Source organism: Diabrotica virgifera, chromosome 9, assembly GCF_917563875.1.
Source record: "Diabrotica virgifera virgifera chromosome 9, PGI_DIABVI_V3a".
Lineage (NCBI taxonomy): Eukaryota > Metazoa > Arthropoda > Insecta > Coleoptera > Chrysomelidae > Diabrotica > Diabrotica virgifera.
In genome coordinates, this window is record NC_065451.1 from 58,804,685 (window position 1) to 58,829,922 (window position 25,238).

General features: G+C 32.4%; 2 protein-coding genes across 4 annotated transcripts in view; one reads left to right on the forward strand and one right to left on the reverse strand.

Annotated features, from left to right (window-relative positions):
* Positions 1-25,238, forward strand: part of LOC114339168 (dynein axonemal heavy chain 1-like) — a 1,269,803-nt gene that overhangs the window by 721,787 nt on the left and 522,778 nt on the right. The gene's annotated exons all lie outside the window — the stretch shown is intronic.
* The window catches only part of LOC114336479 (uncharacterized), a 101,838-nt gene that overhangs the window by 34,966 nt on the left and 41,634 nt on the right, over positions 1-25,238 (reverse strand). The window contains exons 3-5 of the mRNA XM_028286853.2: positions 18,603-18,638; positions 18,385-18,496; positions 2,974-3,038 (exon numbers count right to left, since the gene is read on the reverse strand). Of these exons, the coding sequence (XP_028142654.1) occupies positions 2,974-3,038; positions 18,385-18,496; positions 18,603-18,638 (213 nt within the window). The remainder of the gene's footprint in view (positions 1-2,973; positions 3,039-18,384; positions 18,497-18,602; positions 18,639-25,238) is intronic.

The following is a 25,238-nucleotide window of genomic DNA, read 5'->3' on the forward strand; positions in this document are numbered from 1 at the left end:
TTTAATTGTTTATACAAGTTTCTAGCATTACAAATAAGCGAGTTACGCTCAAAATAAAGTTGGTCCTCTTTTTTTTTTGGTAAAAAAATTATGAAAATCTCCCCGTGTTTAGCTCCCCAAATGAAATTAATCGCTACCTCTTTACAAACAATTTACTTACTTATCTATTTTTTATATGATCTGTCGGTCTCACTGGTTTAAGTGTTTATTTTTGAAAGGGCTATAGTTAAAAAAGCTTGAACGGGTCACGTAATCACGAGTGTATGCAAATTTTGAACAGCCATATCTTAACCAATTTTTGTCTTACGGAAAAAAATGAAACAAGCATATTTATAATAGCAAAACCTACATTTTTTACTGGATAAGATTTTTCTTATCACTAATACTCTTTAAGTGATTTTGAAAAAAGGAAATTTTTCAAAAATTTTTACAATTTTTTTTTACTATAAAACCAATTTTTTTTTTTTCAAAAATAAGCACTTCAAACCAATAAAGCTTACAGGTCATATAAACAATCCACATAGAGTTAAAATAAATGGTAAAGCGGTAACGATTAATTTTATTTAGGGTACTAAATAGAGGCAGATTTTTACGATTTTTTTTATCAGAAAAATGGGCCAACTTTTTTTCCAGTGTAATTCGTTTATTTTTGATGCTAGAAACTTTCGTAAAAAAAACAAATGTAAAACTTTTTTTAGATACTTTAAAAATTTTAATAAGCTTTTCCCGAAAAGTGCTTGATTTTTCGGTGATTTCGCGTTGAATTATTCGATTTGGAATTGGACGAATAAGAACGAATTTTTCATGTGCTACAACTTTGTTTTTACTCAATTTATAGACTTTACACTGATAAACAATTTTTTTCAATTTTTTATAAGCTACACTTTGGCTAGGAATATTTTTTTCAATAAATTATTCACTTTTTGAGTTATTTGCGAAAAACGGTCTGAAAACGTAATTTTATTGTCGAAAAATCAACATTTTCAATCGCGAATAACTCGAAAAGTATTGACTTACGTAAAAAACTTTATAGAACGACAATTGCTTATAATCTGTCAATTTATTCATTTCCGGGTTTATTTTAAACAAGCGTTTTTCACCCCCCGAGAAGGGGTGACTGTCACCCCCCAAGTAAAAGCAACCAACGGCACAATTTCAACTTTGAAGTGGAGGGTAAGTAGAACCTAAATCCAAATTTCCATGCAATTCGGAGTTGCCCCTGAAAATTACACTTCAAAACGGTCATTTATTGGGCTATAAGGCCAATGACTAAAAACACCGCTAACTTACATTATTATGCTTCCAATTTGATTTCTCCTTTTTTTTCATAAAAATATATTGATTTTTTACCGTAACTTTTTAATTTTTATCTTAGAAAGTTTTGTAAAAAAGAAATTTTATAGGTCTTTACAAGGACTATAAGACTATTAATATTAAATATTTTTAAAATCCCAAGTTGCAAAAAGAGGTGAAGTTGAAAATGTTGGTAAAGGTGGTTTTTGCATGTTACTAAAAGTTTTAATTGTCAATATCTCACTCAATTTTTGCAGTAGAAAAAATTTTTGCAAACCAGGATCTTGGGAATTAAATAAGCTACAATTTTATGTTTAAACATTTTTTTTAATAAATCATACAGAAGTAAAAAAACTGTACGTTTGTACAATGGTATAAAAAAGTTTATTAAAACCATTAAAAGTGATCCAAAAGGATTCGCAAAACGTTTTAGATCTAGATCAGATCATCTTCAGTGCCTAGAACGAAGTATTTCCACGTTAGAATGAATATGCAAAAGGTTAAAATTGTGACTAGTTGAAGAAAAAATGTGGTAATACTTACGTTCTGCTTAGTACATGAAACTAGCAACCTTATGAAATTGGTAACAACGAGAAATAAGGTTTACATGATACTTATATAATATTTATAGCGATTGGGAGTCGATGTTAAAAGATTGACTTGGATGATGATTGAAAGGGGATTTTCCCATTGATTTTATTTTTCCTAATCTTTCTATTCTGAAGAAAATGCCATTTTTTCCAAACCACATAAATTCGTGATTCGCTTTTAACTCCATTTTTTTAAAAACTAATCATTCCAAGCCAGTCAAACTTCTGCAACCTATTAATAATACATAAATAAAGACCAAATAAGGTCAATGACTAATTTTAATTGGGATGGTGATTAAGGGGTTGATTCCGATCACTTTTTCGGCGAAAAAAATAGGGACTGACATTATAAGTCACTTAATTTTTGAGCTAGAGACTTTTTTATTTCTGGAGATAAATATTTTTAAATACTTTAAGTTAGTTTGAACAAATTATCCCCGAAAAATGCATAGTTTTCCCGTCTTTTGACTTTGAAACTACAGTATTTAGCATTTAACGAAGGGAAGCTGACATATAATAAAGTATAGTTCGATCACTATTGGTTTTAAAGAAAATTAAAAAAAAAACGGTTTTATTTATTTTTTCAAAAGGTACATTTTTGTAAAATAAAGTGGTTTTGATAAAACGAAAACTTTTGGAGTTATTAGCAGAAAACTAATTAAAAACATTGATTTTTTCGATATAAAACTAACACTTTCGATAGCGAATAAATCGAAAATTATTAATTTTATCAAAAAAATGTATAGAAAGAATATTTTTTTTGCTTAGAAAGAATATTTTTACCAAAGTCAAAATGTAATAAAAAATGTCCACCCCCGAGATGGGGTGACAACCACCTCCATGGTAAAAGCACCTCTCAGCATCATATAGATTTTGAACCTTTGACTATCCACTACTTATTCTCAAATTTTCAAGCAAATCGATCCACTCTGTAAATATTGCGAGGTTTTGTCCTATTTTAAGCTTTATAATATATAATATTTTAAGCTAATAGCATTACTTGGACTACTATTAGGTCTCTTTCTAAAAATATCCCTTGACTTTTCCGATGGGTGTATTTTATTTATCAAAAAAGGCATTGAAAACTTACGTTAGGATTTCTTTTGTAATTGCACTGGAGCAATCCCCAGATCTTATCAGCAAAGGGTACCTTTCCTGAAAATTAATAAATTATCATTAGTAAATGTTGTTAACCAATAACCATGTGATAAAAGCTTTTTATCATATTTATTTGTCGCTGATAAAAACCTCAGTTGTTGTTTAAAAAATAATAATTTTAGATAAGATTTTACGTTTCATTGATTAAGAAAACATGTGTGAAATAGTAAAAAACACAATATATAGTAAAATGTATTGTAAATAAATAGGTAGATAACACAGGCCAACGAAAAAAAAAGATTTAAAAACTTTTCTTGTAAATCTATGTGAATCCTATGTATTTTTTGGCGCTAAAAAAGAATCTGAAATTAGATTTTACGTATTGTAACATTTTTTTATATAATAGGATTGGCCTGTGTAATTAATTGATGGATTCGACCGTTACTTGATGGAAGTTCATTTTATCTAACAATAAAACACTGAAAACGTTTGTTTTCTATACTTCCACAACATTTATTACAACTATGTGACTACAGCTGTTTCGGCAGAGTGCCTTTCTCAAGTGATTTAGATTACTAAGGGTTTGCCTTTAACTAAAGAGGTTGAGGAGTGGAGAGCTGTTTGTATCGAGTTGGTCATTCAGAATTATATCTGTTTTTTTAATTTATTAATTTCCATAGATTCTAATAAAGATAGCTTAAGGCCTTTATTTTGAATATGCAGAATTTGAAACTCTTCATTAAAAGAATGATTATGATCAAGAAGGTGAAGAAGTGTCTGTTTTTTTATTGTTGAAAGCCCTTTTGTGTTCTGCTATCCGTTTGTCAAAGGTGCTGCCAGTTTGACCGATGTAAGTTTTCGGACAATCACCACAAGTTAGTTTGTAAACACCACTCTTTAGTTGTTTTCTCTTTCGGCTCTTATCGTTCTTTATATATTTGCTTAAGTTGTTGTTAGTTCTGAGAGCTGGTGTTATTCCTTTCTTTTATATGTATCTGGCTATTTTTGTTGTTGTCTGGCCAATATATGTGACAGAGCAGAAGGTACTGGGTTCTTGCTGTGGTTGTGGATAGACTAATTTCAGGGCTTTCTTATGAAGTTTTTGGTTTAAAATTTTATTAATTGTTTGTTCGTTATAGTCATTGTTTACTGCTATTTGTTTAATGATGTTCAGTTCTATTTCGAAGTTATTTTTTGACATGGTAATTTCTGTCAGTCTATGTATCATGCTATAGTAGGCTGCTAATTTGTGTTGTGTAGGATGGAAACCATAAACCTACCCATACTGACACAACTATACACAATTCATCATCCCATCCTACACAACACAAATTAGCAGCCTACCATAGCATGATATTATACATAGACTGACAGACTATACATAGACTGACAGAAATTCCCATGTCAAAAAATAACTTCGAAATAGAACTGACAAAGAATATAACGAACAAACAATTAATAAAATTTTAAACCAAAAACTCCATAAGAAAGCCCTGAAATTAGTGTATCCACCACCACAGAAAGAACCCAGTTCCTTCTGTTCTATCACATATACTGGCAAGATAACAACAAAAACAGCCAGAAACATAAAAAAGAAAGGAATAACACCAGCTTTCAGAACTAACAACAACTTGAGGAAATATATTAAGAACAACAAGGGCCAAAAGAGAAAACAATTACAGAGTGGAGTCTACAAACCAACTTGTGGTGACTGTCCGAAAACTTACATCGGTCAAACTGACAGAACCTTTGGCAAACGGATAGCAGAACACAAATGGCTTTCAACAATAGAAAATCAGACACTTCTATATACGCACTTCACCTTCTAGATCATAATCAGTCTTTTAATGAAGAGTATCAATTCTGTATATTTAAAATAAAGGCCTTAAGTTATCTTCATTAGAATCTATGGAAATTAATAAATTAAAAAATACACATATAATTCTGAATGAACAACTCGAGATAAACTAAATCACTTGAGAATGCCACTCTGCCGAAACAGCTGTAGTCACATAGTTATAATAAATTTTGTGGAAGTATAGAAAACAAAAGTTTTCAGTGTTTTATTGTTAGGTAGATTATTACTTTAAAATAATAAAAAGAGAAAGAATGGGATATAATCGTATTTTTTAAGTTATTTTGAAATTCCTAGCTGAGCGCTTTCAGCTTACAAACCTACCATCAGGACTATGTGTTTATGCCGTCTTATTCTTTTATTTTTGCCTTTTTTATGACGTGGCAACGTGGTAGTTTCATACCAATATATCATCATATCATCATACGATAAAGTGAGTAGAAAAACAGCAGTCGCAAGCAACAGTTGCTTACGAAAAGGTTCGTAAAGCATACGCGTGAAACACCACGGCTTGGGCGAAACAATCCCATCTTATCGTGCATATCTCTTCAAAGTGTTGTGTCGTGTTTATCCAAACTTTAGACAGTTTCCGGACTTAATCTTATATTTTACTGTTTAATTTTAGTGTCTTAGAGCTAATAAAGTCAATAGCTTTCACACGTTGTAATCACTTAACCACCCGTGTTGAGCTGCCCCCCCCCCACTTGCAAAAATTAAAAAACAAATAGCCCTGATTTATGAGCTATTTATGAGCTCTCATATTCCGCAAATTAAAAATTTGAGCTCGTTCCACTGAGCAGGAATTTAATATTTTAGTGGGGGAGCTGAGTCAGCCCCCCCCCCACTAATTAAAAATAGGAATATTGAATCGACTTTTGCGGCAGAATTACGAGCTATTTATGAGCTCTTGAAATGATATAGTTTCGATTTTTGAGCTCATCCCCTTCACCCCCAAATAACCCTTTAATTGATTTAACCTAAGAGAAAAATGCTGAGGAAACTTAAAATATACCGTATTGCGGATATAATTCCTATAGCTTATATATTCTAAGAATAAACTATTAAATAACGTGCATTTCGATTATTGAGCTACAACCCCTTCGCAAGAAAACTACCCCATCTTCCCGGCTTAAGAGGGAGTTGTACTTAAAATGCATTAAATTAAAAATTTGGCGACTACATATCATTTAATAATTTATGAGATCACAAACTACGCGCATTTGGATCAGTCAATTGCAATTTATTTTGTATAGTGCAGTCACTGAAGGTAAAAATCAACGATTACCTTCAATTTCGGTAAATCTTCATCGATTTTCACGAAAATTGGTCAGTGGTTAGAGGATACCTCAAGAAACAAAGGTGACATGGTGCCACCTTGCGCCTTTACCCTGAGTGTGGATACCGCCCCTTCTCGGGGGTGAAAATTATTTTATAAAAAATAACTTTACAAATTAATAAAAGGACAAATTATAAGCAACATTTGTTATATAAAGTTATTAAAATAAGTCAATGCTTTTTAAGTTATTAAAGATCAAAGATTTTAATTATTCGTGAAAAAATGCATGTTTTGAAGCGGTTTTTCGTAAATCACTGAAAAACTGTAAGTTTTTACAAAAGAGTTAATAATAGTTTAATTCGTATAGCTTATATTCTAAGAATAAACTCTTAAATCACGCGCATATCGACTATTGAGCTACAACCCCTTCGCAAGAAAACCATTCCATATTCCCGGCTTAAGAGAGAGTTGTACTTAAAATAATTTAAATTAATTATTTGGCGACTACATATCGTTTAATAATTTATGAGCTCGCAAAATATACGCATCTTAATTATTGAATTGGAATTTTCTTTCTATAGTGCAGTCACTGAAGGTAAAAATCAACTATGACCTTCAATTTCGGTAAATCTCCATTCATTATCACGAAAATTGCTGAGCGGATAGAGGATACCTCAAGAAACAAAATTAACAAAAACAACTTGCGGTTTTAGCCTGGGGTATTTGTCACCCCTTCTCGGGGGTTAAAATTACTTTATTAAAAATAACCCCACAAATAGAGAGAGGGACAAATTCTCAGCAAAATTTGTTATATAATGTTATTAAAATAAATCAATACTTTGGTTATTAAAGATCAAATATTTTAATTTTTGTGAAAGAAAATGCATGCTTTAAAGCGATTTTTCATAAATAACTCAAAAACTGTAAGTCTTTACAAAAAAGTTTTCATCACTAAAATTGAAGCTAATAAAAAATATAATAAATTGCTTACTTAAAAATAATGTTAATTTAAAGTAAGTTATAGGTAATTAAATGTATATTTTTCCTGCGACTCTTCAAATCTAAGGATTCAAGCTTAAATAACGGGAAATAGATGCATTTTATGTAACACTTACTAAATAATTGTCAAAGTACTTAGAAATACCTATCAAATGAGCTCCAGAAAAAGTTGATAGCATCAAAATTTATACTCCAAAAATTTTTCCAAAAAATGAATTTTTTTTTATTAACTCTGTTAATTTTTATGATATCAGGTACATCCAACTATTTGAAAGGTAATTTCAAGAGCTATAAAACTGTATTATATTTAATCTTTTAAATACTTTATTTTTTTAAGATAATAGTAAAGGGCTTCTGTTAAATTGTTCTCGTAGTAAAATTTAGGCTTAAACGTTTCTATCTTCGTTATTTTGATTCATACAGAAATCAAAAGACAAGTAAAATCTTTGCTAATAAAAAAAACTCAAATTTCGTTATCTATCATTTTTTACGTGTATCGAGTATTGTTGGAGTTATTATCAAAAGCAAATGATTTACGAAAATTTTAAAAATTTTGATTTTTTTAAATCATATTTTAAATAATAACTCCAACAATACTCGATACACGTAAAAAATGGTAGATAACGAAATTTGAGTTTTTTTTATTAGCAAAGATTTTACTTGTCTTTTTCTGTTCCTGATGTTATAAAAATTAAGAGAGTTATTATAAAAAAATTAATTTTTTTGGAAAAATTTTTGGAGTATATATTTTGATGCTATCACCTTTCTCTGGAGCTCATTTTATAGGTATTTCTAAGTACTTTGACAAGTATTTAGTGTTACATAAAATGCATCTCTTTCCCGTTATTTAACTTGAATCCTTAGATTTGAATAGTCGCAGAAAAAATATACATTTAATTACCTATAACTTACTTTAAGTTAACATTATTTTTAAGTAAGCAATTTATTATATTTTTAACCTTTTCACTGCGGCTAGTTATAAAAGTAGTATGGTCTCTGGTACGGCTGTTTCATGCCTGTGCTGATCAATCCGGTTGCCGCAATCAGTCGATGAAGTACTATGGCGTATAAATACGGTTCGCGCAGTGTATCAATACAGTGTATTCAGGACTGTATTTGTAATTTTGTAGAAGTAACTGTTAATCTGTTGCTGTTAGATTCTTGAAAATTAATAATTTGTGGACATAATATACCTAATACAAGACAACTGATTGAAATTTTGTTTTTGAAGATTTTTCCGACTTTTATTAGGAGTGGCAAAACTGGATATAATATGTTCTGCAATTTTCGGCCCTCATTTACAATCATTTTAATGCTAAATGCTACACACACAAAATCTTGAAAATGCGACCCAAAAATCTCAGATTATTTACTATTATTTTTGTATTTATCAAATTACCGAACATAACGCTCTTGTACTTTTTTCAAAGTCAATAATAGTTTTATCAGCGGCTGTAATTCGCACAATTGAATTCCTAAACTAAAATTAAATAAGATACGATGATAAACACTATCCTCCATAAATACAGCGAAGGGGAATCCTAAGATTTTACAAGTAAATCCTCCAGAGTGCGTGCCTGTATAAAAAGGCGCGGATTTATACGGCTCCCGCAGTAAAGTATAAAATTTTTAAAAGTATTGTAAATTTTGATATAATATGCCTAACTCTCTTCTATAGGCAACATACAATACGCAAACAATATCTGATTCATACGGTTGCCGCAGCGAATGCCGAAAAAGGTTACGCGTATTTATCCGGTTCCCGTTGTACGGGCACGAAATCTGTTCCCGCAGTGAAAAAGTAAATTAGCTTCAATTTTTGGGATGAAAACTTTTTTGTAAAAACTTACAGTTTTTGAGTTATTTAAAAAATCGCTTTAAAGCATGCATTTTCTTTCACAAAAATTAAAATATTTGATCTTTAATAACTCAAAAAGTATTGATTTCTTTTAATATCATTATATAACAAATTTTGCTTAGAATTTGTCCCTCTCTGGATTTGTGGGGTTACTTTTAATAAAGTAATTTTAACCCCCGAGAAGGGGTGACATATACCCCAGGCTAAAACCACAAATTGTTATTGTTAATTTTGTTTCTTGAGGTATCCTCTATCCACTCAGCAATTTTCTTGAAAATTAATGGATATTAACCGAAATCGAAGGTCACAGTTAATTTTTACTTCAGTGACTGCACTATAGAAAGAAAATTGCAATTCAATAATTGAGATGCGTATATTTTGCGAGCTGATAAATTATTAAACCTTATGTAGTCCCAAATAATGAATTTAAATTATTTTAAGTACAACTCTCTCTTAAGCCGGGAATATGGGATGGTTTTCTTGCGAAGGGGTTGTAACTCAATAGTCGAAATGCGCGTGATTTAAGAGTTTATTCTTAGAATATAAGCTATACGAATTAAACTACTATTTTTGAAGTTATACTTCTTTACGGGCGTAATGACGGTGAAATTTTATATGGAAAAACCTAGCGACCGGGCGCATGCGCATTATAACTTTGTTCTGATTGGATGTTCAAATGACATGACAAAAATTATCCAATATGGCAGCTGTGGCACAGCTGTGGGACTGTGTTTGGTTATAATGTATGCTTGTTGCGTTTTAAAATTTGTAGGGAGAGAAACAACAAACAAAAAGTTAGTTAATGGTTATACTGCCTTTTTAAATAGTTTTCATATTATATTTTTGGACTTATTTACATAGAAGAGATGATTGTTGCATGCCAATGTGAAAGCTCATCAAACTGTGCCTAGTATGAGTGCCGCAGATCTCGCTTATTCAAAGCTAAAGAATCTTTCACTGGTAAGTGTTTTATAAATAGTTGATCAAATTTTGTTATGATATTTGAACATAGCCACTTTGCACGACGCAAGTGATTGCGAAATGTATTAGTCGTTATACGGGCTCCGATACCTACCTTGAACCTACCAAAATACATAAGTAGTATGTAATACTTTTTTTTACATAATTTGATTACCATCAAAATTTATATCAATATTCACCTAATATATTGTCTTCTTACCCTATGTTTTGTTGTATTTTTTCAATTCTAAATCATTTCAATTCAAAATCAAAATAATTTGATTTACATAAGTTAAAAATGTCAAAAGGTTAATCTGTTTAGTTAGACGATCTTCGCACATAATGACAAGCTGCCTCTGTGGTGCAGATTTAATGCGGGTGAATCCCAATACAACGCAAATACCAGCCGCGTGGTAAGTTGGTTCGAATCCCAATAGAAACTTTTATTTTTTTATTTTTTTTTATACATTTTATGATTGTAAGTATATTTATTATATAATTTTATTTTCAGAAAATACGTATTTAGTTAAAAATTTTTCCGACAATTAATGTTCAGAAATCATTTGTGGCACTTTTAATGTGTTTGTGTGTGTTTTATTTTTTTATTATTTTAATTTTTGGCACTGTTTTAATAAAAATGTTTGAGAAGTATTAAGTATAAATTAATTTAATATTTAAATAAAATATAAATAAAAAGTATATTAATTTCGTTTATAATCATATAATCATATAATCATATAATAGAAGTATAACTTCTTACGTGCGTACAAAGTACACACACATTCTTTTTTTATAAAAACTTACAGTTTTTCAGTGATTTACGAAAAACCGCTTCAAAACATGCATTTTTTCACGAATAATTAAAATTTTTGATCTTTAATAACTTAAAAAGTATTGACTTATTCTAATAACTTTATATAAAAAAATGTTGCTTACAATTTGTCCTTTTATTGATTTGTGCAGTTATTTTTTATAAAATTATTTTCACCCCCGAGAAGGGGCGGTATCCACCCTCAGGGTAAAGGAGCAAGGTGGCACCATGTCACCTTTGTTTCTTGAGGTATCCTCTAACCACTGACCAATTTTCGTGAAAACCGATGAAGGTTCACCGAAATTGAAGGTAATCGTTGATTTTTACCTTCAGTGACTGCACTATACAAAATAAATTGCAATTTACTGATCCAAATGCGCGTAATTTGTGATCTCATAAATTTTTAAATGATATGTAGTCGCCAAATAATTAATTTAATGCATTTTAAGTTCAACTCTCTCTTAAGCCGGGAAGATGGGGTAGTTTTCTTGCGAAGGGGTTGTAGCTCAATAATCGAAATGCACGTGATTTAATAGTTTATTCTTAGAATATATAAGCTATAGGAATTATATCCGTAATACGATATATTTTAAGTTCCCTCAGCATTTCTCTCTTAAGTTAAATCAATTAAAGGGTTGTTTGGGGGTGAAGGGGATGAGCTCAAAAATCGAAACTATATCATTTCAAGAGCTCATAAATAGCTCGTAATTCTGCCGCAAAAATCGATTCAATATTCCTATTTTTAAGTAGTGGGGGGGCTCACTCAGCCCCCCCCACTAATATATTAAATTCCTGCTCAGTGGAACGAGCTCAAAATTTTTAATTTGTGGAATATGAGAGCTCATAAATAGCTCATAAATCAGGGCTATTTGTTTTTTAATTTTTGCAAGTGGGGGAGGGGGGGCAGCTCAACACGGGTCACTTAACCAGCATCTTATCTAAGTTATTTATCGCGTTAACTCAGTCAAATCCATGGTCTTCGAACCGTATTCGCTATGCTACAATAATGGTAGGGGAGCCCAAGCGGGGATTTTTGCAGTTACTCGAGCGCGTCAGATTAGCATATGGGGAGAAACCTGGTACCCTGCAGATGTACCTCTACCATATAATGGCTCTTAACACAGGGGAGTTCGTTAAGGGGGGCCCGAAAAAAAAATATATCCTTAAAAAAACTCGAAATTGTCAGATTAAGATAAGGTAAGTTAAGTACATGCAAAAGAGTGTATATTTCAAAAATCTGACGATTTGAGCCGGGCGTGAGGAAATGGGTGAGTCCCAAAATTTCACAAGAAAAAAACGAATATTTCGCGAAATGAATGACAAATCGAAAAACTAAGAAATACGTGCTCAATATTTTTTAAAAATCTATTGAATGATACCAAAAACGACTTCCCACGGAGAGGGGTGGGGGTAAATTTAATATTTTAAATACGAATCCCGCGATATTTCGCGAAATGAACATCAGATCGAAAAACTGTAAAATACACTTATTAAATATTTTTGAAAAATCTATCGAATGACACCAAACATGACCCCCCATGGAGGTGGGGTGGGGGGTTACTTTAAAATCTTAAATAGGAGCCCCCATTTTTTATTGCAGATTTGGATTTCTTACGTAAAAATAAGTAACTTTTATTCGAAACATTTTTTCGAATTATGGATAGATGGCGTTATAACCGGAAAAAAGGATTATTGGAAATGGAAAATTAAATTAAAAAATGGCAAGCGCCCACTTAAATGGAAAAATTTACTTAAATTTTTTTGGTTTTAGGACCTATTCTTCACAACCCAATAGGTCTCCATAACGCTCGAGTGACTGCACATTTAGCATACTTTGCTCCCCTACCATAAAGAACTTTACGTTACAACTGAAACGCAATTTAGATTTAACGACGTTTGACTTACGTCAACATTCTTATAGTACCACTAAAAAGAGAGAGTGGGATTCCATCTTAAACGGCCAGAAAAAGTTCTTGTTTTTTATAATAACTAACTTGGTTGTTGGTTGAAAATTTTACTTATAGTATATAGTCAACTAATGCCTGGTTGCACCAACAATTCTTAAGCTCGAGCTTAACCCATCTCAGCTTATAAATAGGGCCTATTAAATATGACAATCCATTGTGGCAAGCTGAAAATTGATCTAAGACTCAATGGCGTAACGCATATGTTTCGTTAATGCACGCCTTAAGCTTAAGATATGTTGGTGCAACCAGGCATTAGTTGTGTAAAGTTACAAAAAACACCAATGACAACTAACATAAAGTCTTGACCTTAGAAATTTTAAAAAGAATCGGAGCTTAAAATATTCATTGGGGATAATTTATCGATTGAGTTATTTTAGCCCTTCAATCTCTTTTCACTATGTATACTGACCGGCACAAAAAACGGCCACCCCAAAAAATGGGTAATATTTGATGTCTTGAATTTCCTAAACCTGTTGTCGGAGTTAAGTGATTTTTTTAATATGCCATAGCCTTGATCTCGAACAAAATTTCTGTAATAATATTCTTGCTGGAAAGCTAAACTATCATTGTATACCGGGTGTACCAATCAAACTGTGTTTTATTCTCAAAGTTCACCACACTTTATGGAACTATTCTAGCATTTATAACGTACTGAAATTAAAACTGAACTATGGCCTCAGATTTTAATAACATTTTGTTTTTTGATTCATTCGCTTATGTTGGAAAATAAAAAAGTTAGGTACCTTAACAACTAGCCATGTTTTTAATTAATACAGGGTATTTCTAAATAAGTGCGGCAAGCTTTAAGGGGTAAATTTGCATGAAACAATAATGGCCGTTTGGTTTATAAACACATGTCCGCAAATGCTTCGTTTCCGAGATACTGGATGTTGAATTATTTTTTTACAAACTGACGATTTATTTATTGCTCTAAAGCCGGTTGAGATATGCAATTAAGAATTTTATATTCTCCATTGGCGCGCATACTGGTAATATGACGGGTAATATTACCCGCATGCACGGCGCACGCCAATGGTAAATATAAAATTCTTAATTGTATGTCAAAAAATGCGCAATAACAACCTCTTAAAACCTGCCAAATTTTATTTGCATATCTCAACTGGTTTTTAAAGCAATAAATAAATCGTCAGTTTGTAAGAAAAAGTTCAACATCCCGTGTATCGGAAACGAAGCATTTGCGGGCATATGTTTATAAGCAAACGGTCAATATTTTTTATGCAGAATTATTCCTTAAATGTAGTATTAATGAAGAACATGGCTAGTTGTTATAGTACCTAACTTTTTAATTATTCAACATAAGCGAATGAATCGAAAAACAGAATGTTAAGAAAACCTGAGGCTATAGTTGGGTTTTAATTTCAATATTTTATGAATTCTAGAATATTCCACAGGGTGTGGTGAACTTTGAGAACAAAACACAGATTGATTGGTATACCCGGTATACAATGATAATTTACCTGTCTAGCAACAATTTTATTACAGCAATATTGCTAAAAGATAAGGCTATAAAATATTTAAAAAATCACTTAAATAGGACAAGAGCTTAGGAAATTCAAGACATCAAAAATTACCCATTTTGTGGGGTGGCCGTTTTTTGTGCCGGTCAGTATATTTAAAAAAACACGAGTTTTAGGTCACGAAATTTAATTGCAGACAGTCTTTGTTACATTGCTTAATTTTTATATTTCAATTCTCTTAAATTTTTACTTTTCAAAGTTTTTAATTTCCTGTATGTATATGACATAATATGTCAACTGTCACTTGTTGTGTGAGAGAGAAACATATTCAGGAGAGAACTTCCTTACTGTGTCAGTAAGGAAGTAATAGGTTTGTTCTAGCATCAATTTCAAACTGTTTGAAACCATCAGCGAATAGCGGACCAGCGCGAGTAGAGGGGATAGCACTTGTGACTTTATTATGTTCTCTCACTGACCAACTGTTTGCTGACGGTTTCTGACTAGTTTGACTGTTTGCTAGAACAAACCTAATTACATTTCATTCTTCCTCATCCTGCTGCCTTCACTTTGTCGGTTCAGCGGGTAATTTTATATAAACCTCGCCATGATCAAAAATTATTGTAACGTGTTTTGTGAAAGCCCTGTGTGATGTCCTGGATGATTTTGTAACTTTACACAACTAAGTTGATTACATACTACAAGTAAAATTTTCAACCAAAACCAAGTTGTTTAATATATAAAACAAGAACTTTTTCTTGCTGTTCAAGATGGAATCCCAGTCTCTCTTTTTAGTGGTACTTAAACTACCAAAATTCTCTGTTCAGTGATACTACTGGGAGTTTAAAAATAACTTTATATACTTAAAAAATACGATTTTTTCCATATTTTTACTTGTCAGAAGTGTATACAAAAACATATCAGTCTTTTCAACAATAAAAGAGTCTTATTTCTAGATCAGGGTTTAGGCTGCTATCGATCCAACCTCCCAGGTAGTTAAATCTATTGACCTGTTCTAAAATGTGTCCATTATGGTGCAAGGTTGAGGTACGTTTTGGTTTTATCGCATCACTATATTTGACATCACTTTGGTTTTTTTAATATTTATTTTTATACCAAATTGCTCACAGGTCGAGTTGGTCTTGTCGATGAGTCGTTGTGGACCCTAGTTGGAATCAGCAATCAACACCGTATCATCGGCGTATCTGATGCTGTTGATATTTACACCATTCACGTTGACTTCATCCTAGAAATTCTCCAGTGCGTCTTGAAGTAGAAACTCGGTGTAAATATTAAACAGCAGGGTCGACATACCACATTTTTGTCTAACTTCCTCCCAATTTCTACTTCTGCTGATGTGAAACCTTCGATCCTAACTCTGGTATTTTGGTTCCAGTACAAGTTTTTTATTAGTTTGGTATCTCTTCCATCTAAACCGACTTCTAGTCGTATCTTACACTACCAAATGCTCTTTCTAAGTTTATAGAGCGTATAAATATATCATTCTGTTAGTCGTAGCATTTTTGGGCGAGAACTACTAAACTGAAGAGGGCTTCTCTCGTTCCCATGCCGGCTCAATCACGTTCATTTATAGTCCATTCTTTCACGGTTTTTGCTCTAAATTTTAAAGAACCGCTTGGATTGACATGAAATTTGGCATACGCATAGCTTACATGTCAAAGAAAAAAAGTGATATTGTGCCGACGTGCGCTTTTGCCCTGGGGGTGACTTTCACCCCCTCTTGGGGGTGAAAAAATATATGTCCAAAACAACTCCGGAAATGGGTAAACTGACTAATTTTAAGTAACTTTTGTTCTATAGAGCTTTTTCGCCAAGTCAACACTTTTCGAGTTATTTGCGAGTGGATATGTTCATTTTTCAACAAAATAACCACATTTTTAGACGGTTTTTCGCAAATACCTCAAAAAGTAAGTATTTTGTCGAAAAAACCGTTTTTAGCAAAAATATAGCCTATAAAAAAGTAAAAAAAATGGTGTACGCGTTAGGTCTCTGGATCTCGTAGAACCAGAGTTATAGCCAATGAAATATAGATTCATATTCACCAAATTTCAAATAGAATATTTCGACGTGAAATATCCAAAAAATTAAGCACTTTATGGGGAAAACCTATTTTAACTTTTTTAAAGTGTTTAAAAAAAGCTTTATTTCTGTTTTTACGAAAAGTTTCTAGCATTAAATTTAAGCAAGTTACGCTCAAAATAAAGTTGGTCCCTTTTGTTTTTGCAAAAAAAAAAAATCGGGAAGACCACCCCCTAATTAGCAACTTAAATGAAATTAATCGTTGCCGCTCCATAAATTATTTTACTTATATTGTGTTTATATGATCTGTAAGTTTCATCGATTCAAAGTGTTTATTTTTGAAAAAATCTGGTGTCAAAATAAAATTTTTAAAAATTTAAATTTTGAAAAATATGCTTTTTTTCAAAATAACTTAAAAATTGTTAGAGATACCAAAAGTCTCGCAATACAAAAAACGTCAGATTTACTTTTCTGAATATCATGTATTTTTTTGTTTTTCTGTTAGACAAAAATTTATCAAGATTTGGTGTTTCTAAATTTGCATACATTCGTGATCAGTGACTCGTTCAACCCCTTTTAACTACAACCGTTTCAATAATAAGGACTTTGAACCGATGAAACTTACAGATCATATAAACAATATATACACGAGTCAAGAAACTGAAGTCGTTACGATTAAGTTCATTTAAGATACTAATTAGGGGGTGATTTTCTCGATTTTTTTACCAAAACCAAAAGGGACTAACTTTATTTTGAGCGTAACTTGTTTAATTTTGATGCTAGAAATTGTTTTTATAAAACAAATATGAAGCTTTTTTAAACACTTTAAATAAGTTTAAATAAGTTTTCCCCAAAATGTGCTTCATTTTTGGTTATTTCACGATAAAGTATTCCACTTGGAATTTGACGAATATGAACCTATATTTCATTAGCTATAACTCTGCTTCTACTAAATAAAAAAACGTGATATATTCACTATTTTTTAAAATTTTTTATAGGCTATATTTTTGCTAAGAATGCTTTTTCGACAAAATACTTACAATTTGAGTTATTTGCGAAAAACCGTCTAAAATCGTGGTTATTTTGTTGAAAAAATGAACATATTCACTGCCAAATAACTCGATAAGTATTGACTTAGTGAAAAAACTCTATAGAACAAAAGTTACTTTAAATTAGCCAGTTTACGCATTTCCGGACTTTGTTTGGACGAATATTTTTTAACCCCCAAGAGGGGGTGAAAACCACCCCCAGGGCAAAAGCACATATCGGCACAATATCACTTTTTTTTTCTTTGACTTGTTAGCTGTGTGTATGCCAAATTACTTGTCAATCCAAGCGGTTCTTTAAAATTTAAAGGTTTTGCAATATTTTACCTTTAATGAATGGACTATTATTATTGGTTTTATAGTGAATAGACGAACTCCTCAAAAAATGTGCTACATATACTAATATATAGGACAGTTAGTATGTTTAGTTTGGAATAAATAAATTAATTTTGTCGAAATGAAAGAAATACCGAACGAGGTAGATTTTTATTTTTAATTTATGATTTTTTGGCACATATATCATATTAGTGAAGGCATCCATCAGGGCGTGATGACATAATCGACGATTTTTTTAAATAAGAGTAGGGAGCGTGGTATAGCTTATTTGAAGGGGTATTTAATTCTCTATTCAGTAATATATTCATTAACACATTTATTTATACAGGGTTTTTTAAATTAAATTACTTGAGACAAAAAGAAGAATGTATGTAATTCATTTAATTCAAAATACATTTTAGTTCTGTCAGAAAACAGAAAGAGATTATTATTTGACAAATAAACATTGTTATTCGCTTAAATTCAATGTTAAAGCTGCCACCCACCTGTCTCTTAACAGTTTGAACATTGAATTTAATGGAACAGCAATGTTTATTTATGAAATAAACATTTTACAATTAATTTATACAAAAAAACCGTCACACCCAAACTGATGACGTCATTAGTCTGATATACATGCCAAAAAATCATAATTCAAAAATAAAACTCAACCTGATTCGGAATTTTGTTCCAAAATGGACCATTATCAAGAAAATGAATGTATTCCACCTAAACGTGTTCACTGTATATAACTCTCGGAATGTTTTTTTATTAAATTTTCCCATTCTAGTCTATACTTACTCTCTCTATTTTCTTTAGCACACAGCAAATAACCGATGTATTCGTCTTCCATAATTTTCCTAGGCATGTAAATGTCCAACAGTGCCTTGTTCATAACCATATCCAGGTTAATCTGAAAAACCACAATGCTTAATAGATTTATTAAAAAAAGAAACGTGTTTGACACTACTCTTGCTGTTACGTATAAAAAATATATAAATTAATAGTCTATTACTTACGACTTTAGATTCCAACCAGACACACGCACCATAATTCTGAAACAAAAAAATATATAATTTTTTTTAGATGTTTTGTTAAAATATGACTGATTTAAATTATACAAAGTAATGAATAATAAGAACTAATAAGTTAATCGTCAACAGTGTGAATTATTAACTGCACTGGCTGCAGGCTAAACCAGAACTCCTAAGTGGAGCATAGAGCTTCAGTGAAAACGCTCCATCGGGTTCTATTTTGCGCTAAGGTCTTCAGCTCATTCCAAGACTTTCCTTTCCTCTTATCTCGTCCATGATGGATCTTCTCAAGTTTGTGCTGGGCGACCTCTCTTTCTTTTTCCTTAGGGATTCCACTTAAGGCAGTCTTTGCAATACATACTGGAACTATTTTTTCAGAGTGTGTATACTCTTTTATTCAGTCAGCTGTAGTAGATATTCGTTTCTGATGATGTTAGACCAAAAAATGCGAACAATTCTTCGCAGACGTTTGTTAAGTAAGGTCTAAGTTTGTCTGTAAGGGTTTTTGTCACTCTCCTGGTTTCACATCCGTAGAGATGACATTTGACTTTTTCTTCTTAAAGTTCTCTCTCTCTTATCGGAGGTTGGATATCATAACTATGGTCACTTTGTTGACTGCTGCTCTGAATAGTTGTAATGAACTACAGTTAAACCATTCTCTAAGGTTCCTATGCCAGGAGATGTTTCTTCTTCCTATGCTTCTTCTTCCTTTGATCCTTCCTTGCATAATAATTCTCAGCAACTCATGTTTTTCTCCTCTGGTAATGTGACCCAAATATTCCAGTTGTCTAGTTTTTATACTTTTCATAATTTCTAACTCCTTATTTAAACGTCGTAGCACTTCAACATTGGCAATCCTTTGAACCCACTGAATAACAATAATCGTTAATTCTATTTAGCAATTTTTGTAGCGATTCCATGGCGTCTACCATTATAACGGTGTCATCAGCGAATATTACGTTATTTACTATTCTTCCGTTTATAGAGATTCCATCACTTAGCTCCGCTATCGCTTCCTGAAATATGGCTTCACTGTACAGGTTAAACAGTAGCGACGACAGAACACAACCCTGCCTTACTCCTCTCTTTATATCAATATTCTCGGATTCTTGTTATTCTATCTTTATATTGGCCTTTTGATTCTAATAGAGATTGATGATAATTCATAAATCTCGTCTGTCTATATCTCTGTTTTTCAGTAATTATATTAGTTTTTCATGTCGGACCCTGTCGAACGCTTTTTCGAAGTCGATGAAACAGGAATAAATATCCAGGTTCATATCTAAGCATCTTTGAGAGAGAACGCAAACAATACCTCTCGTGTTCCAAGTCCTTTGCGGAACCCAAATTGGGTATCATCCATATCATTCGTCGCCTTAATACTATAACTTGATAACTCGAAATTAGTAGTTCTGAGATAAATGGGTTTAAAGATTTTAAAGATATTTGTGCTGCTACCATGATGTTGGTAAATACGGAATTCACTCTGCAGCACTAAAATACTGTTCGTTAACTTTTTGGCTACTGATTTATTTAGGAACACTATGCAAATTTGTTTTCCAATATGGAAAATAACATGAAAAATTAAAGTTATCTACTTTTAGCACTACCATAATATTAACATTTGGTCAGTGCCGGTTTATCCACTGGGCGCTTGGAGCGGGCGCCCAGGGGCCCGGGCCCCGGAGGGGCCCGAAGGGATCCGTACCTTTCAGTTATAAAAAAATAAAATCGCTAATTAATCTACATATTTTCCGAAAATAATCTCATCTGTAGATAAGCTAATACACTGCAAGCTCCTATGCTCTCTTGTTACATCTCTTCACGTCTATACACAGTGGCGTAGCCTAGCCCCATAGGGGCCCGTGTCAATGGTTATGGCGGGTCCCTTTTCCAAAAACTACAGAAAGTTGTCAGATTTAGCCATGTCTCGAATTGTATCCAAAATAATCGCTTAAACGGAGTTTTTTAGTTTCTGAGACAATTTTTTCCCTAACTGCAGTGTTTTACAAGTAAACTAATAATTTCATTTTGAATTGTGGGGCTTAAATAGTAATTTATCTCACTTTTGGACTTTAAAATAAGTTCTTTTAAAATAGGATTATAATTTGATATTAAACGAAAGACAAAAATAGATATATGTACATAAATCTAATTTATAGATAAAGAATAGATTATACTCGAAAATGCCAATACCCAAACAATAGGTACACACCATTTCAAATATTCAAAAGTAAATCAATTGCAAAAATTGCAATTTGGCATTATACTGTGGCCACACACAGCTAACGGTAAATGGACAATTAGCTAAACAAAGGTCATAACAGCGAGCGCCGGTAGATAGATATTATACCTACATAATACAATAAATAGCATTTATAATATATAATATAGATAAAGAATACATTACACGAAAATCCCAACACCGAAACAATACATACTACTGTTTCAAAACGACCTAATAATGAAATTGTAGAATATTTTGTTCAATTTTTTTAAATGGATTTTTGTCAGACACGGAAGAGTACACACTATTCGTAGAGATCATGATAAGGAGCAAACGAGTCAGGTGTTTTTCTCGGTCGATATTTTAAATAGTTAATGCCTAGTCTGTGTTTACAGTATAGTTTACAAGATAGTGTTTACAGTATAGATTTTCTTGTATAGTTTACAAGAATTATTATTAGGATTGACATAATAGGCCGTTAAGTCTTAATGCGAAAGTGACTAAATTAATTGCTAAACAAATTGAGAGGTAAGAAGTAATATTTTATTTTATTTTATATTTAACACGCTGATACCATTACTGATTTCTTTCTTTCTCCCCTTCCTTTTACCCTATGGGAGTGTCGGATTTGGGCTCGCTATTTTAATTTGCATTGATTTGTATTGTGCAGTAAAAGTCTTTCATTGACCACACTCTAATAGTATTGAAGTGCTACGTCTGGTCCGTTTTGTTCTATGGATGTGAAACTTGGACAACAAAAGTGAAGAATCTCAACAAACGTTCGAGTTGTGGTGTTACCTTCGCATACTCAGAATCCCATGGACAGCACACATATCCAACGAACGTGTGCTGGAGACCATGCACAAAGAGCGAGAATTCATCAACGTCATAAAAATGAGAAAGGTTCATTAGTTCGGTCATATAATATCGCTTACTCCGGTTGATCATTCAGGGCAAAATCGAAGGAAAACGCTGGGTTGGAAGAAAACAATTAATTGTCTTGGCTGCGTAACATTAGACAGTGGACAGGTCGAACGGTCGAGGAATTGTTTCATATAGCTGCCGACCGAGAAACATTTCATCAGCTTGTTAATACGACGATAGCCAACGCTTGAAACCAAGCACGACACACAAGGAAGAAGAACATTTTAATTTCCATTCACCCATATTTTCCATTCTTTCATGTTTTCTGCCATTATTTTCAATTACACGAGTGATTTTTCTTTAATTTTTTCTGCATCTGCTACTTGCTATATCCATTTTTATCTTGTTCTGCCTCTTTTTCTTTTTACGATGTTCTTTGCTTCGTAGACTTCGTAGACAAATGCCCATACCAGTTCATTTGTCTCTTTGTTAGTTTATTCATTATTGGTTCTTGGTTGGCCACTCCCAATAGCCTCGTTGCTTAAGCTATCCCATTTTGTCTTTCCAACTATCCTTCTTAAATGTCTCAACTCCATTGCATTTATCCTGCTCTTATGTTTTTACAGATTTGTCCAGTTTTTACTTGCATAGAGCACAGTCGGTATCACTATTGTGTTATATATTTTTATTTTTGTGTCTCTTGTAAGTTCTCTTTGTCCCAGTATTAGGGCTAACGCATAGTATAACTTGTTACTTGTTTGATTTCTTTGCTCTATGTGTTATTTCATTTGCATAGTTAATGCATATGCTTTCTTGTTAAATAACTGACAACGAATAGCAATGAAGGGGGCCCCTAAACCTCCAGCGCCCAGGGCCCGAAGTTAGATTAAACCGGCACTGCATTTGGTAATGTCGCATGTCGTGCCAAGTTGCATCTAAATGAACTTTTTACCAAAACTAATATTTTAAGCATTATTTTGGTGAAAATTAGCCCTTTGCCATGGGGGTTGCCAGATCTAGTAACAATTCTCGACTTTTTGCATTAACATGAACCGAATAAACAGATAGTAATTACGTGGTAAGCTCAATGGTTTCAGAAAAACACGTGCTATAACTAGATAACTAGAGTTAGCTAGTTGTAGCATTCAGTGTATATCGTTTTCACGATTTTTCGATTAAAAAATAATTTGATAACTTGTCTTTTCAAGTTTTAGCACCGAATATTAGGGGTATTTGAGTTTTATCAACTTTCGTCAATCATAAGTAAATACTTAACCCGTTTGGAGCTGGTTATTAAGTTTTTACACAATATGGAGGCCAATAAAATACATCTTGTGAACTAGTTATCTCAAAAACGTCAATTTTGGAGTTATCAAGTTGGCGACATCTAGCTTTCTGTATAATCGTCAATGAATCACCATTAGAAATATTTTGAGGGTATGGCTTATTAGTGATATTGTCTTATAGTCCGAACAATCTTTGGCATATATTGTTTTTGGTATTGTTACAAAGGTGGACACCAACCAGGGCCGCAGCTACCATGTGTGCAAAGTGTGCATCGCACACGGGCGGCCGATTATAGGGGCGGCCAAAAGCAGGCTACTGATAATAATCCTTTTTTTAAAATGGAAATAAATTCAAAAAATTAAATAGTAATGAGTCAGATATTTCTATAAACTCTAATATTCCAAACAATCTAAACAAAAATGCCAGAAAATGTTATTTATTATATGAACTGCCCTTTTGCAGCTGCAGTCATAAAGTAGTTCCGGGAAAGCTTTTTAATTCAAAGTTGCTGGCGGCTTTCGGACTTAAGATATTTTTATCTACGTGGTTCATAATATGCGATTTTTTTCAAATTCTGAACATTTATGATTTGTTAAGAGAGTACGATACGACAATAGGATACTTTCCGAGAATTTAGATAAGTGCTCGTTAAGTTGCTCTCATTGAGTAATAAAATAGTTAATTATGAAACAGTTCGTGAAGTATGCTTTTTGCGAACGCACGCGATTTTTAGAGCACGAGCGACAACGGAGCGAGTGCTATAAATCGCGTAAGTTCGCAAAAAGTACTTCACGCACAGTTTCATACAATATGTTATCTACGATAAACAAATAAAAAAGCTGTAACTCTTCGTCATTGGAATTCATTTCTATTCTACAATTTTTAGAACATTGACATGTAAAAATCCTAACTACTTTCAAACCACAAAACTGTCAAAACTTGTGTTGTAATTCATTGCTCATATTGTCATCACCATGACAACGCGAAAGTTAAGGATTGTCACCATGACAACGCGAAAGTTAAAAACAGTGCGAAAAAGTAAATCACATTTAAAATACATTGTTACTTCACACACATTTTAAATCCTTTACGCACTGCTATCTACAATGACAGGTTTCACAAACTAAAAACTTATACATAATATGACATAGAGTAGATAAAAGTATTTTTTATTAGTCGATGGTAAAACAATCTTTTTTATTACTCGATGGTTACTCTGTTATAATATTGTTCCTTTATGATTATCGGTCTTTTGTTATAGATGGGTTATAGTTCAGCCTAAGTTGAGAATTTGATGATTTTAGACACGCTTTTGATAAACGATTTTGTTTGTAATATACGGTAATATATATTATAGTACATACATAGTATGCCCGTTTATTTTGCACACTACTGTATTTCAAATAGTCCTGGATCCTGCATACCAAAAAAAAGTTGATTAATAGCAAGCTGAAAATTTGTTAATTCCTTAACATTGTCTAGTCGAGCAAACTTTGATGTATGGGAACACTGGAACAGGGGAAGTTTTAACTTTGGAACGTCAGACTACGAAAACGTCCCATGTATTTTGTCGGTCAGAACTTCCAATTGATTTGTTACCCTTTCATTAAACTCTCATTCAAAAATCAGACTGCTATTATTAACCAACATGATTCCTGTCATTTGAAATGTTCTTCGTGTTCCACTCATTAATATGCCCAATGCCCAGTTGGTGATAAACACCAGTCTGATTTTTGCATGGGAGTTTAATGAAATGGTAACAAATCAATTGGAAGTTATGTCCTACAAAATGCATGGAACGTTTTCGTAGTCTGATGTTCCAAATTTTTAACCTGTTCCACAATTAAAACTTCCCCTGTTACAGTGTTCCCAAACATCAAAGTTTGTCCGACTAGACACCGTTAAGCTATTAACAAATTTTCAGCTTGCTATTAATCAACTATTTTTTGGTACGCTGGATCCAGGCCCACTTGTAAGTAGTCTTGTAAACAAAACTTACACATGTAGGTATTAAATAGTGCAAGATCGCATTCCTGTATAATTATTATTATTGACATATTATTGACAATAATAACTTTTTTTATACACGGGATCCAGGTCTAAAAGTAACGTCGAGATCAGAGCAATTATTATTTGTATACGCGTTATAGTCCTGTCGCCAGGGGGGGTACAACGGCCTCGTTAATTCAGATGGACTTACTCAAGTTTTTTTTATGTATTTTGACCCGTAGAACACGAATTTT